Source organism: Canis lupus, chromosome 15 (genome assembly GCF_003254725.2).
Source record: "Canis lupus dingo isolate Sandy chromosome 15, ASM325472v2, whole genome shotgun sequence".
Classification (NCBI taxonomy): domain Eukaryota; kingdom Metazoa; phylum Chordata; class Mammalia; order Carnivora; family Canidae; genus Canis; species Canis lupus.
This window is the reverse complement of record NC_064257.1, coordinates 15,328,146-15,339,077: the sequence shown is the minus strand read 5'-3', so window position 1 is coordinate 15,339,077 and position 10,932 is coordinate 15,328,146. Positions and strand designations below refer to the sequence as shown.

Genomic DNA, 10,932 nt, shown 5'->3' with positions numbered 1-10,932 from the left:
GAATGAATACATCCATTTATTACACTTTCCCATGTGCAAGACCTTTGATGGAGTGTCACAGAGGCCCTTATGGGAGGGAGGACTGGGGCAAGGACCTGCCTAAGAGTTAGAAGCAGGTTTAAAGTCTAGGCTTTCAGTTTGCTGAAAGAGAGCCACTGAAGATTTCAGAAAGGATGTTAACTGGCCTTAACCTTGCACCATCTTGGGGATGACATGGCAGATGGGGAATCAGCCTGGAGGTGATGCTAAGTGTTGAATATGGTGTGATGGTGGTGCTATTAAAGATTTAATGTTGAGTAGATGTAGGTTCTGAGCCAGGGAAGATGGTGGCACTTTATCAGTTAAGACTGAGTTGGAAGAAGAACAGAGCTCACACTTTCGGTATGGGGGGAGGGGATGAGAAAATAAGTATTCGAGGGAGAAGGTGCTCAGCGGCTGCTGCTTTCTTGGGGCAGGTGACCAAAGAGGATGGCCATTATGCTCTATCCCTGATGCCTTGTTTGGGGAGGAGCCTCCACCACCATACAAAGGTTTTAGCTTTGAGTCCAGGCTGAAGCCGAGAAAAACAAGGAGAAAGGAGGAGGAGCCAAAAAAACACCTGAAGTAAAATCCATGGGATGGGGAGCTAGAAGGCCCCCTTCAAGTAGCTCAGGCCTGGCAGCTTGTGCTGGGCTTGTGGAAGATTCCCTCTCACAGAGGCTAAATAACTCAGAAAGCAAGCCCGAGCACGCACAGGGCTCTTGTGGGTCTGCGGGGCTGGGTGATCAGGGTCAACCAACAGCCCCCACTCCAACCAGACTCAGGGGCGTGCTGTCTTCCTGAGTGGGTCCGCTCAGGTCAGGAGCACACACCCCAGCTGGTCCAGGTAATGAGTCTTCACCCTGAGCGCCACCTAGTGGGACCCGTGCAGGCACAGTCCCGCAGGCCGAGGCTGCCCCCTGGCGCCGCATCACTCTTCCCAAGGGCTCATGTCGGTGTCGATGGCCACGCAGTTGTATGCCGCATAGCGGAGCTTCTCCTCGCACAGCTTGGCACTGAGGGAGACAGGGACTGGGTCAGCGCCAGGCGCGGAGGTCTTCCATCACTACGAGGCCAGGGCTTGCGGGGCGATGGGTGATGGGGCTCTAGTTTGTGCACTTCAGGACTGGAAGTCCTCCTCCATTCTGGGAGGCCACTCCTTCCCCCACTCCTCACTCTCTAGGCTTGAGCCTAGGAAACCCACCTGGCATAGTGCGGTAGGAAGAGTGTGCTGGAACAAGTGGAAGACTCAGGCAGCGCATCTGTGGTTTCGTAGCTGGGGGTGTGGGGGGGCCACAGATTAGGAAGAATTGTAGGGATGCAGGGTAGGGTCTGTAGGGTCTGATGAGTAAGCGTGTGGGTGAAGGCAAAAGCCAGTCACAGTCCTTTTGGCAACCAACCCGTACCCTGTTCCCTCCATACTCACCCCAGTTTGTCGGGATAGATGTAGATCCGTGCAGGCAGACGGCTGCGGCCAGTGACGAAGCGCAGGAAGCGGCTCCGATCCTCTGGATGGAGAAGGAAATCTGTGGCCACACTAATGGTGATTGGGGGGGGGGGGGGGGATTTCTACAATTTCTACCCTGCCTCTGTACCCCACAAGTGGATATGAACCCAGGCATCACTCTCTCCTCTTCCACTGACCGTTGGTGAAGTTATTCAGTGCTTCCCAGAAGTACTGCACCCGAGTGTCAGATGGCTCGAAGTCCTCAAACCGGGCTGGGGACAAGGTCAGAATTTGTTCTCAGGTCCCAACCTACTAGTCCTCAAGCCCCATCCTGTGCTACTCTGCCCCACACTCACTGAGCTTGCGCAGAGCATCCACAGTGACCTCTGGGTCTCCGCACACTTTCTTCTCCAATTCCTGCCAGGTCAGCAAGTCCAGCACAGCCTGTGGCACCACCTTTAGCAGACCTGCCTGCATGGCTGCCACCTGGGGAGAGGGGAGAAGGCCTGGCTAGGGAAGAGGGTACAACTCCCAAGTCAGTGTGTGGCGGGGGTACTTGGCCTCCGCTCATAGAGATAATGGGGGACACGATCTGTGCTCAGCACTGGGGGCCAATCTCTGACCCCACAGATAAGCAGGAACATAAGGCAGAGGAATGGTGGGACCAGGGTTCTTGGGATTGGCTACTGGTGGCTTATCAGGCTGGGCTCTGCCTACTAGCAACTGTGCAAGGCTCTCTGTCCTCCTGGCCTTTGCGTAGTACCTGCTCCTTGCTCTCTTCTAGCCGTGTCTTCTGCACCAGTTGGATGAAACGAGAACGGTCCTCATATCCCACCACGATGCCTGCACCCCCAGGGATCAACTCTACTACTTGCTGGTCACTTAGTACGGTGGTGAATGTCAGCTCCTTCCCAAATTTGAACTCAAATGTCTCCTTGTCCATTCCTTCCATCACTTCCAAGAGCTTCACCTGGGGGTTGGAGAGAGGCAAGGAGGTCAGCCTTTCATTGTGGAGACAGTCCTTGTTCTCTCTCAAGATGTTCACAGGGAAGGAGAGGCAGCTAAGCAAGGCAGTCTCCATGCAGGCAATGAAGGCAGAGAGGGTGTACGAGGGCTACGAAAGCATCAAGACAACAAGCCTAGGCTGCCAGGGAAGGTGTCCTGGAAGAAACGGCATCTAAGCTGAGACCTAAATGACAGCTGGGAGTTTGCTGGGCCTCATGGAGAGATAGAACACCTTGAAAAAAGGTAAAAAGAGGGCAGCCTGGGTGGCTCAGTGGTTTAGCGCCACCTTCAGCCCAGGGTGTGATCCTGGAGACCTGGGATCAAGTTCCATGTCGGGCTCCCTGCATGGAGCCTACTTCTCCTTCTGCCTGTGTCTCTGCCTCTCTCTCTCTCTCATTGTGTTTCTCATGAATAAATAAATTTAAAAATCTTAAAAAAAAAAAAAAGAGAAAAAAGGTAAAAAGAGCAAAAAGCCTGGAATCTGTTTGGCTGGAGCCTGAATGTGAACCCAGTGACCAGAGATACAGAGGTCATATAAGGCTTACCAGGTTCTGCATTTTACCCTAAGCCCAGGGCAGAGCCACTAAAGGGTTTAAACCAGGTGGGGAAGGGAATGAAGTGCTCTGACTGCTGGTGATCAGATGGGTAAGAATGGTAAGAATGGAGATAGGAACACTAGCTTTGCAGTCAGTGGTTGTCTCAGAAAGGAAGGTGGCCTGCACCAGGACGACAGTAGTCAGATGGAAGAAATGGACAGATTCCAGAGGGAGATGTGACAGGGAGTAGGAGGTGAGGACGGAGGAGGACTGGAGCATGACACTGAGGGCCTTGGCATGGGGCGGGTGGATAGTGGTGCCATTCTGAGACAGGAGCCCTGAGGGCAGTAGAATAGGGGGGTGAGATAAAGAGTGTGCTGAGCCTGAGGCTCATCTTGGGGCAGATGTCCAGCGGGCAGATACATATATGGGTCCAGGCTTAGGAAAGAAGCTGGAGTTGGAGGTGAGGATTTGGGGAATAAAGATAGTAGTTGAAGCCGTGGGAATAGAAGGAATTGGCCAAGGAGCATGTGTGAGGTTAGAGAAGGTTCAGGATACTCTTGGGGAGCAGCAACCTTCAGGGGCTGTGCAGAGGAAACAGCCCTACTTACCAGCACAGAGTCCACGGCCGGGAAGTCTTTGCTCCAGCTCACCTCCTCACCAGAGAGCTGCTTCCACACGAAACCAGGCAGAGCCAGCACCTATGGGACAAATACTACCGTATTCTCATCTGGGGCTGCCCAGGTTTAGCTGGCCCTTTTTCTTTCCAGGGGCCAGGCTGGTGGGAGGGAGGTGCAGATTAGACTACTCACCAGGAATTCCTTACCCCGAAGGGCAGCCCCCATCAGCTGTCCAATCCACTCATATTTGGCAAAGTCTCGGCAGGAGGGGTTGGGCACATACATGTCCCGGGCCTCACCAGTGCCATTGCCCTGCCCCCAAGACAGAGCTGTCAGCATGGTGTGGAATGGACCCTACTTTGTTGCCCCACACGCTCCAAAGGCTTGCCTGCACACCTTCCACTGGATGCCCTGAATGATCTCTCTGTCCAATCTGTACAATGGCTCCTCTTTCCTTGTCTGCCCAAAGGCTGCCCCAGGCAACTTGGTCCCTCCTCTGCCTCCCCTCCCCCCGCCCAGTTCAGCACCTGAGAGGTTTGCAGAGATGAAAACAAACCACTTGAGAAGTAGGGATAGGAAGGTTACCTGGTTAGCTGTGCGCACAAAGAAGGGCAGAGGCACAGGGGTGTCTGCTGAGCTAGGGCACAGCTCTTCTGACATGTCTGCCAGGCTATCCCGAAAACCACCCCCTGAAATGACAGATAGATGCTCTCAGCTGGGGTGTTCAAGAGCCCCAGCACCCATAAAACGGTCCTCCACTTTGGTTAGCTGTGACCCAGGAAGCCTCCACTACTCTAAACAGGGCAGGACCCTCGTTATCCTTCCTCAGGGCTTTACCTTGGTCAATGATGCCTTCTGCAATGAATTTACACTCCCACCACTGGTCATAGCGCATTGGCCACCTGTAAGAAGTGTGGGTCTTTGTCACCAGGCTGGGTCAGGGTTTAGGACATTTCTCCAGCTCAGACACCAGCCAGGAGTAGGGGCTAGAGAGGGGTAATGGGGAGGGGTTACAGACGCGGTGTGCAGGCATATATATAGTTTATGCAGGCCCAGCACAAGTCCCTCACCCGCATGTCATACCTATAGTCCAAGGGCTTTTCATACTTGTCAGAGGGCTTGAGGCCTTCATAAACCTGGGGGCAGGGCAAAGGGAAGGGAGTTGTAGGAAAGTCTGTGTCAAGATCTTGCTTCACTCTGGCCCAAAGACCTTCCTTAGGTTCCTCATGGCCCAGCCCCTAGACCCTTTAGTGACCCTCCCTTAGTCTGACCCCAGGTAGTCCAGACCTGGGTGAAGACTGCGTTCTTGCAGGCAGGGTCCCTTAAGGGGCACGCACGATGCTCCATAGCGAGGCGCCGGTTGATGTACAAGCGTGGCATGAAGCTGGGCTTGCTGCTTTCTGAGTCACGTAGGCACTGGGCCACCAGGCCTGGCCTTTGGCGTGACAGCAGCAGGAACTGCTTCACTTGCTGGTGAGGAAAGGTGGCCAGAGAAAGACTGGCAGGCAGTTAGTGTCTGTCCAGACTCTGGAAACTTCCTCTATGCCTGGACCCAATTCCATGATTCCAGTCCATCTTACTCCATCCCCCTACCACCCTCCCCCTTCCTTGTTTCCATCCCTCCCTTAGTCCAGCCACCAGGGGGAGCTTTCTAAAACAAAAAAATCATACTGTCATTACCTACTTAAAAGCCTTCCAATGGCTCCTCTGACCTAGGACATAGTTCTTCCTTCACAGCCTGGCCCATAGTGCCCTCTGCTATCAGGGCCTATTATTTGCCTACCACTCCCAGCCTCATCCCCAAGTCATACTCACATCTACCTGTGTGCTTCTCTCAAGTCACCTCTAGTGGCTCACAACTCCCAGTATGCAGCTTTCATGCAACCTCCCCTGTCTATGTTGTTACTTCTCACCCCCCAGCTCTTTGTATTTCACATACTGGCTGGGAGAATGGCATCCCAACACTAAACTTTAGCTATTTATGTCCAGCTTTCTTCCTACATTCCTAGAGCCCAGCAAAGGCCCAGGCCTAAGGTAGGTTTTAAGAACTTTGTAGAAGAGAGAACACTTGCATGAGCAGAAAGGAGGAGCCCACTGCTGACACCAATACCAGGTGGGCCAGACTTACCTTAATCTCACTGAAGGTGCCCAGTGTGTGGTCCCAGGCAGGTACCAGGTGGTGCAGGACACTGTCTAGGATCTTTATGAATCTGGGATGAATGGGTAAAGATAATGCAACTAAAGAGGGTGGTATGGATTTAAGATCCCTTCACTCCCCAACACACAAGGACAGGAGGAGGCAGGGCCCTGGGGATGCTCCGACCCTTAAAGTGGAACAGCTCACAGTATAGGGCCTTGGAGACCTCCTTCATACCAACAAATGAGATTCAGGATTGGGGAAGAGAAGGGCCTGGCAGGCCCAGGACCACAGCCACCTCTGCAGGAGAACAGCTCTGCGGTACAGTACTTCAGGGTCAGTGCCTTCCAGACGGGGATATCGCACCAGACTGGTCGGCTGGAACAGGTCTGCATTTAACCCTAGTTCCCGCTGTCTGGATGACTTGATCTTGATCCCTCGAAGACGCACGTCAATCCCATCATCTGGGGGAGGGAGTCAGGATGAAGTTACTTAGGACACCTGCTGTCTCCTTGACCCTCAGACCTGAGAATGGCTCCTTAATGCTCAGACCTTAGCCCCTAAAAACTCGGGACCTTTGAGATCCCCTTGTACTCATCTTACTCTGATTATCATATTCTTTGCTGGTTCCTCCATCCATCGCTATCCTATTGGAAGGCCTGAGGATCCCAACTCAGTTCCTTTTCTAGATAAGCCCAACCACCTCTATGGCTTTAAGGCAGGCCTATACCTGGCGCCTCCCACTTGGCTCAGGCCCAAAGCTTCAACTCCTGGAGTTAGTTCAGCTGTCACCTTCATCCCAACTCCAAGCCCATTTCTTCTCCACACTCACTGCCAGCTAGCCAAAGTCTATACACTGGGGCTCCACTCCCTCCTTATAGCCCGAAGCCCTACCTCGGCACTCGACAATGCGGATCTCGATGACTGGGAGGTGAACGGTCATGTCCTCCAGGACACAAACATCTCCGATCAGGGTCCTGAGGAGATGGATGTGAGGCACCTTGAGTACCCTTTGCCTTCATGCATTGCTAGGCTCTCATCTGACCTTATGCTTCCAAGTGGGGCCAGGCCCCATTGCTAGGATCATGCCCCATCTCCCCTCCCAGACCAGCTTGCTCACTCACTCATCAATGCTCACGTCACTCAGCTTCTTCAGGTTGTCCCCTTCGCCCCCATAGATCACCACCCGCTTAGGCATAAAGTTGTCATCTGTAGTATCCACTGTGAGTAGCAGCTTCCTGGATGGTCAGAGTATGCACATGGGCCTCTGTACACTTACAGGCATGAGGCCTACCCACTCCGTCCTACCTCAGAGCCCACTCACTTGACAATGGTGCCCTTTTTCATGGTAAGCCGTACCCAGTGCTGGCACTGGGACCCATCACTCTCCCAGTAGGTGTCTGCGTTGCTGTCTGTCAGGCACGACACGTTGAACTCCTCCTAGGGAGGGTAAGAGAGGTGGAGTCGGTGTTTATCCCACTCCGTGCACTGCAGAGTGTGCTTTGGGCCAGGGAGCAAAAGAGAGAAAACACATGGAGCTGGGTTGAAAGCGCAGCTGGTGAGTGGAAGTGTCTAGGGATTCCTATAGAACTTCCAGAATGGGGTGCTCGACTGAGTCTGGCGTGTGGGGTTTTGGCCCTGGCCTAAAGGTGAGGGTTCTGGATCTAGCAAGAAGCGACATCTTGCTTGGGGTGGGAAGAGTCCCAGAACCCACCGTGTAGGAGGAAACGTCTATGCTCTCCACATACTGCTTCACGCTACCCAGGTTCTCATCCTCCTTGCCCAGGTGGTCGTACAAGAAGTGGATCAGGTCCTCGTCGCACTCGTAGGTCCACGTCGGGGGCACATAGCTAAGCAACCCCAAGTCCCTAATTAGGTCAGGCCCGGACCCGGAGGTTCTTCCTCCCTATCCCACTCCGGTTCACTCACAGTAATCTTTGTACAGCTTCCGTGTACGCCTCGGCTGGCCGGGGCCTTGATCCAAGGCGGTGAGAATATGTCAGGTCCACCACCTGTTCCCATCTGCGGGCACAGAGTAGGGGATGGGACCGGGAGGCCTCGGCGGTCAACAGGACACCCCCGGAGAGCTGCCCCCAGCGTTGACTCTCCCCAACCGTGCCTCCAGAAGCTCCACCCCAGGCCCATTCAGGGCCCGCCCCTTCCTCTCCTCATCCCAGCTCCCAGCCGGTGCCAGGCTAGTTTCCGACCCTTCCGGGCCGTGCCGCCGAGCAGCCAGCCTCGGCCTTTCCAGTGCAGGACCTGAGCACCGGTCGGTAGTCCACGCCGAAGAGCTGCTGCTGCCGCTGGAGGTGGTCTGGGGTGTCGATGGGTACGAGGCGGGCCCCGCCCTCCGCCGGGCGGCACACCAGCAGCCAGCCCTCGTTCAGCCCGCAGTCGCCCAGGTGTTCCGCCAGCTGCTCCTGCCGAGACGCGCACGCTGGGGACAGCCGTCGGGGCCCTGCCCAGCGGCCGGCCCGCCCTGCCCTGCCCAGCCCCAGGCAAAGGACGCGGAACCGCGCGAGCGCCGTGCGGGGGATGGGAGGGGAGCCGCGTGGGGCGCCCCCGGCGCGGGCGGTACCTTGGTCAGCTTCACCCACAGCCCGTGGCCGTTGCACAGCTCCTCGCCGGTAGTACGCACGCAGGCGCCGCGCCGGAGCTCAATGCTGTCGCGGGCGGCGCGGAGCGGCCCGGAGCCGGTTCCGGGGGCCGGGCCCGCGGCTCCCACACGCAGCCCCAGGCCCTCCGCCTCCCACACCGGCAGCAGCACGCGCGACGGCCCCGCCGGGTCCTTGTAGAGCTTGTAGAGCACCTCGCGTGGCACGAAGGCCAGCGCCGCCGGCAGCGGCCGTCCTGCGCGGAGGCTCTGCGCCGCCTCTGCCAGGAAGCGCACGCGGCCCAGCAGCTGCCGCGGGGACTCGAGAGCCGCGCCCGGGCCGGGACCAGCCATGGCGAAGCGGCAGACCAGAGCCCGCGGCGGCCGTCCGGCTCCGGGAGCCGCCGCCGCCGAGGCCGACCGAGCTTCCCACCGCCTGCCCCGCCTGCGCCGTAAGTCCTGGACTAAAGGCACCCCGCGTGCTCGCCGTATTACCCTGTGTACTCGGATACGTCAATGTGTTACAAACCGATGTGCCTCCTACTCAGCCAACCAAACCCAAGTCCAGTAGTCTCTGGCTGATCGGTCTCTCCCTGTCTATCCTCATTGCTGCTGCCGTTTTTTACCCTCATCGAACCACCATCCTATCTAGCCTGGATCATTGCAACAGCCATTTTTCTGGCTCTCTGCCCTCTTGTTTTTTTTGCCTTCCCACCGCGAGTGCTAGACATCCTCTCAGGCTCCTCCTCATCCTAGGGATAGTGGTGCTAAAATGTTTGGGAGAATAATCCCCTCCTCGGGAGTCTTGAGTGGTTCGGGCTTCATCCCGGTGGCTACTCCTAATTCTAGGGCACTGGTGATCATGTTCCAATTTCTCTCAGTAATTCTGAACCAGATGAGAGGAAAGGTCTGATGTGGGAAGATAGGTTCAAGGTGGCTAGATAGGATGGAGGCAAAAACATGGACAGGAGCTGTTGATGAAGTATAATCATGGGGGAAAAAGGAAACTTTGTCTCCCCTGCAAACAGTTTTAAAAATGTTTTATTGGGATGTAATTCATACTCCATATAAGTCACTCATTTGAAGTGTACAATTCAGTGGTTTTTGATATATTAGTTTTTTAAAATTGTGATAAAATAAGTGCAACAAAATTTTTGCCATGTTAACCATTTTAAGAGTACAATTACCTATTTCCAAGACTTTCTCATCACTCCAAACAGAAAGGCTTTCTCTTTAAGCAGTAAAGAAATGCAATAAATTAAAAAAAAAAAATGGCTGCCATGGTAAACTCCAGTCTACTTTCTGCCTCTATGAATTAGCCTATTCTAGATATTTCATAAATGGACCCATATAATATTTGTCTTTTAGGGTCTGTCTTATTTCACTTACAATAGTATCACAACAATATGATAGCATGAATTGAACTTAATTCCTTTTTATGGGTTGACTAATAATCCCTTTTACCTATACCCCATTCATCTGTTGATGGACACTTGGATGGAAACTTTGTTTTGATATAGTTTTCAAATAATCAAAGTTACCAAGAAAGAAATAATATATGATCTCATATCATTTTGACAGTTTCCCCCTTTTTCTTTTCTTCCTAGTAAGTTGGGAACATAGTGCCCCTCTTCTCTTCTCTCTGAGCTATTTGTATGCTACCATGCTTCTACGGAATAAAGTGGACACATTACTCTAACGAGGGCCCCCAGGACCTGGACCCTGAAGACATCTAGAGCCTCTTTAATTCCACTAGGTTGATTTTTCTGGTTTCCGTAATAGCCATTTGTTCTTTTGCATCTTCTCTTTGCACGTGCTATTCCCTCTGCTTGGAACACCTCCACCGCTTTCCCCAGTTAAGGGAGGAGCCCTTGCTGTCTAGCTTTTTACTCTTAAAACGTTTACTATTATGATTGCTGATCCACCAGTCTGTAGCTCCTTAAAGGAAAGGGCTGTCTTGGTCATCATTGTAACTTCTGCACCAACTATAGTGCTAGCCTTAGTAGGTAATATATATTTTTAAAGATTTATTTATTCTAAAGAGAGAGTTGCCTGGATTTCGGACACATGAGTGGGGGGAGGGCAGAGGGAGAGTCTCCCAAGCAGACTTCAGGAGGAGTGTGGAGCCCCACTGAGGGGAGGGGGAGATTACACCACCCATTAGATCATGACCTGAGCAGAAATCACAAGTCCCACACTTAACTGACTGAGCCACCCAGGTGCCCCAGTAATATAAGTATTTGATGATTTCATTTCCCTGTGCAGCTTGGTTCCTTAATCCACTGTGTGTCTGGTTGCTAGGCATAAGGTTATTAGAATCATGAGGCATGGGAGTAAAAGTGAGTGTTAGGCCGAAACTTCGGGATTTCCAGGTCATCAAAGGAGAGGAAGGTCCTGATGAGACCGAAAGGCGTAGTTATAGCGGAGTTCTTGGCCGGGGGTGGGGGGTGGGGGTGTTGCTGCGACGCTACAGCGGTCTTTACGGTGCAGAGAGGTAGTGGGGGTCCTCCGGGCAGCAGCTGGGGCAGCCCAGGAGCGTTTGCCGGGATCTGATCATGTGACTTTCAGCATGGCGG

General features: G+C 53.8%; 1 protein-coding gene across 7 annotated transcripts; it reads right to left on the bottom strand.

Annotated features, from left to right (window-relative positions):
* Window positions 1-8,770, bottom strand: HECTD3 (HECT domain E3 ubiquitin protein ligase 3). 7 transcript variants are annotated; one of them, XM_025420309.3, is made up of 21 exons: window positions 8,342-8,769; window positions 8,023-8,183; window positions 7,693-7,785; window positions 7,478-7,613; window positions 7,088-7,203; window positions 6,888-7,001; window positions 6,658-6,740; window positions 6,062-6,227; window positions 5,755-5,836; window positions 4,914-5,096; window positions 4,710-4,762; window positions 4,464-4,528; window positions 4,212-4,315; window positions 3,819-3,938; window positions 3,618-3,707; window positions 2,229-2,435; window positions 1,822-1,951; window positions 1,663-1,737; window positions 1,445-1,555; window positions 1,223-1,294; window positions 1-1,034 (listed from the first exon to the last, which is right to left on the bottom strand). In XM_025420309.3, the coding sequence occupies exons 1-21, from the start codon at window positions 8,708-8,710 to the stop codon at window positions 967-969; spliced, it is 2,598 nt and encodes an 865-aa protein (XP_025276094.3). In that variant the 5' UTR covers window positions 8,711-8,769; the 3' UTR covers window positions 1-966. The 7 variants fall into 7 exon arrangements, with proteins under 7 accessions (XP_025276094.3, XP_048950421.1, XP_025276095.1 ...); XM_049094464.1 differs by having other exon boundaries at window positions 1,445-1,544; XM_025420310.3 differs by having other exon boundaries at window positions 1,445-1,526; window positions 8,342-8,767.
* Between the last annotated feature and the right edge of the window lie 2,162 nt (window positions 8,771-10,932).

What these genes read in the sequence shown, in the direction of transcription:
- HECTD3 (XM_049094464.1), bottom strand. Translation starts at nt 8,710, where the DNA reads ATGGCTGGTCCCGGCCCGGGCGCGGCTCTCGAGTCCCCGCGGCAGCTG. An exon ending in GAAAAGCCCTTGGACTATAG is followed by an intron (nt 4,529 to 4,709) that starts GTATGACATGCG and finishes CACTTCTTACAG; the next exon opens with GTGGCCAATGCGCTATGACC. An exon ending in ACTGAATAACTTCACCAACG is followed by an intron (nt 1,545 to 1,662) that starts GTCAGTGGAAGA and finishes GTGTGGCCACAG; the next exon opens with ATTTCCTTCTCCATCCAGAG.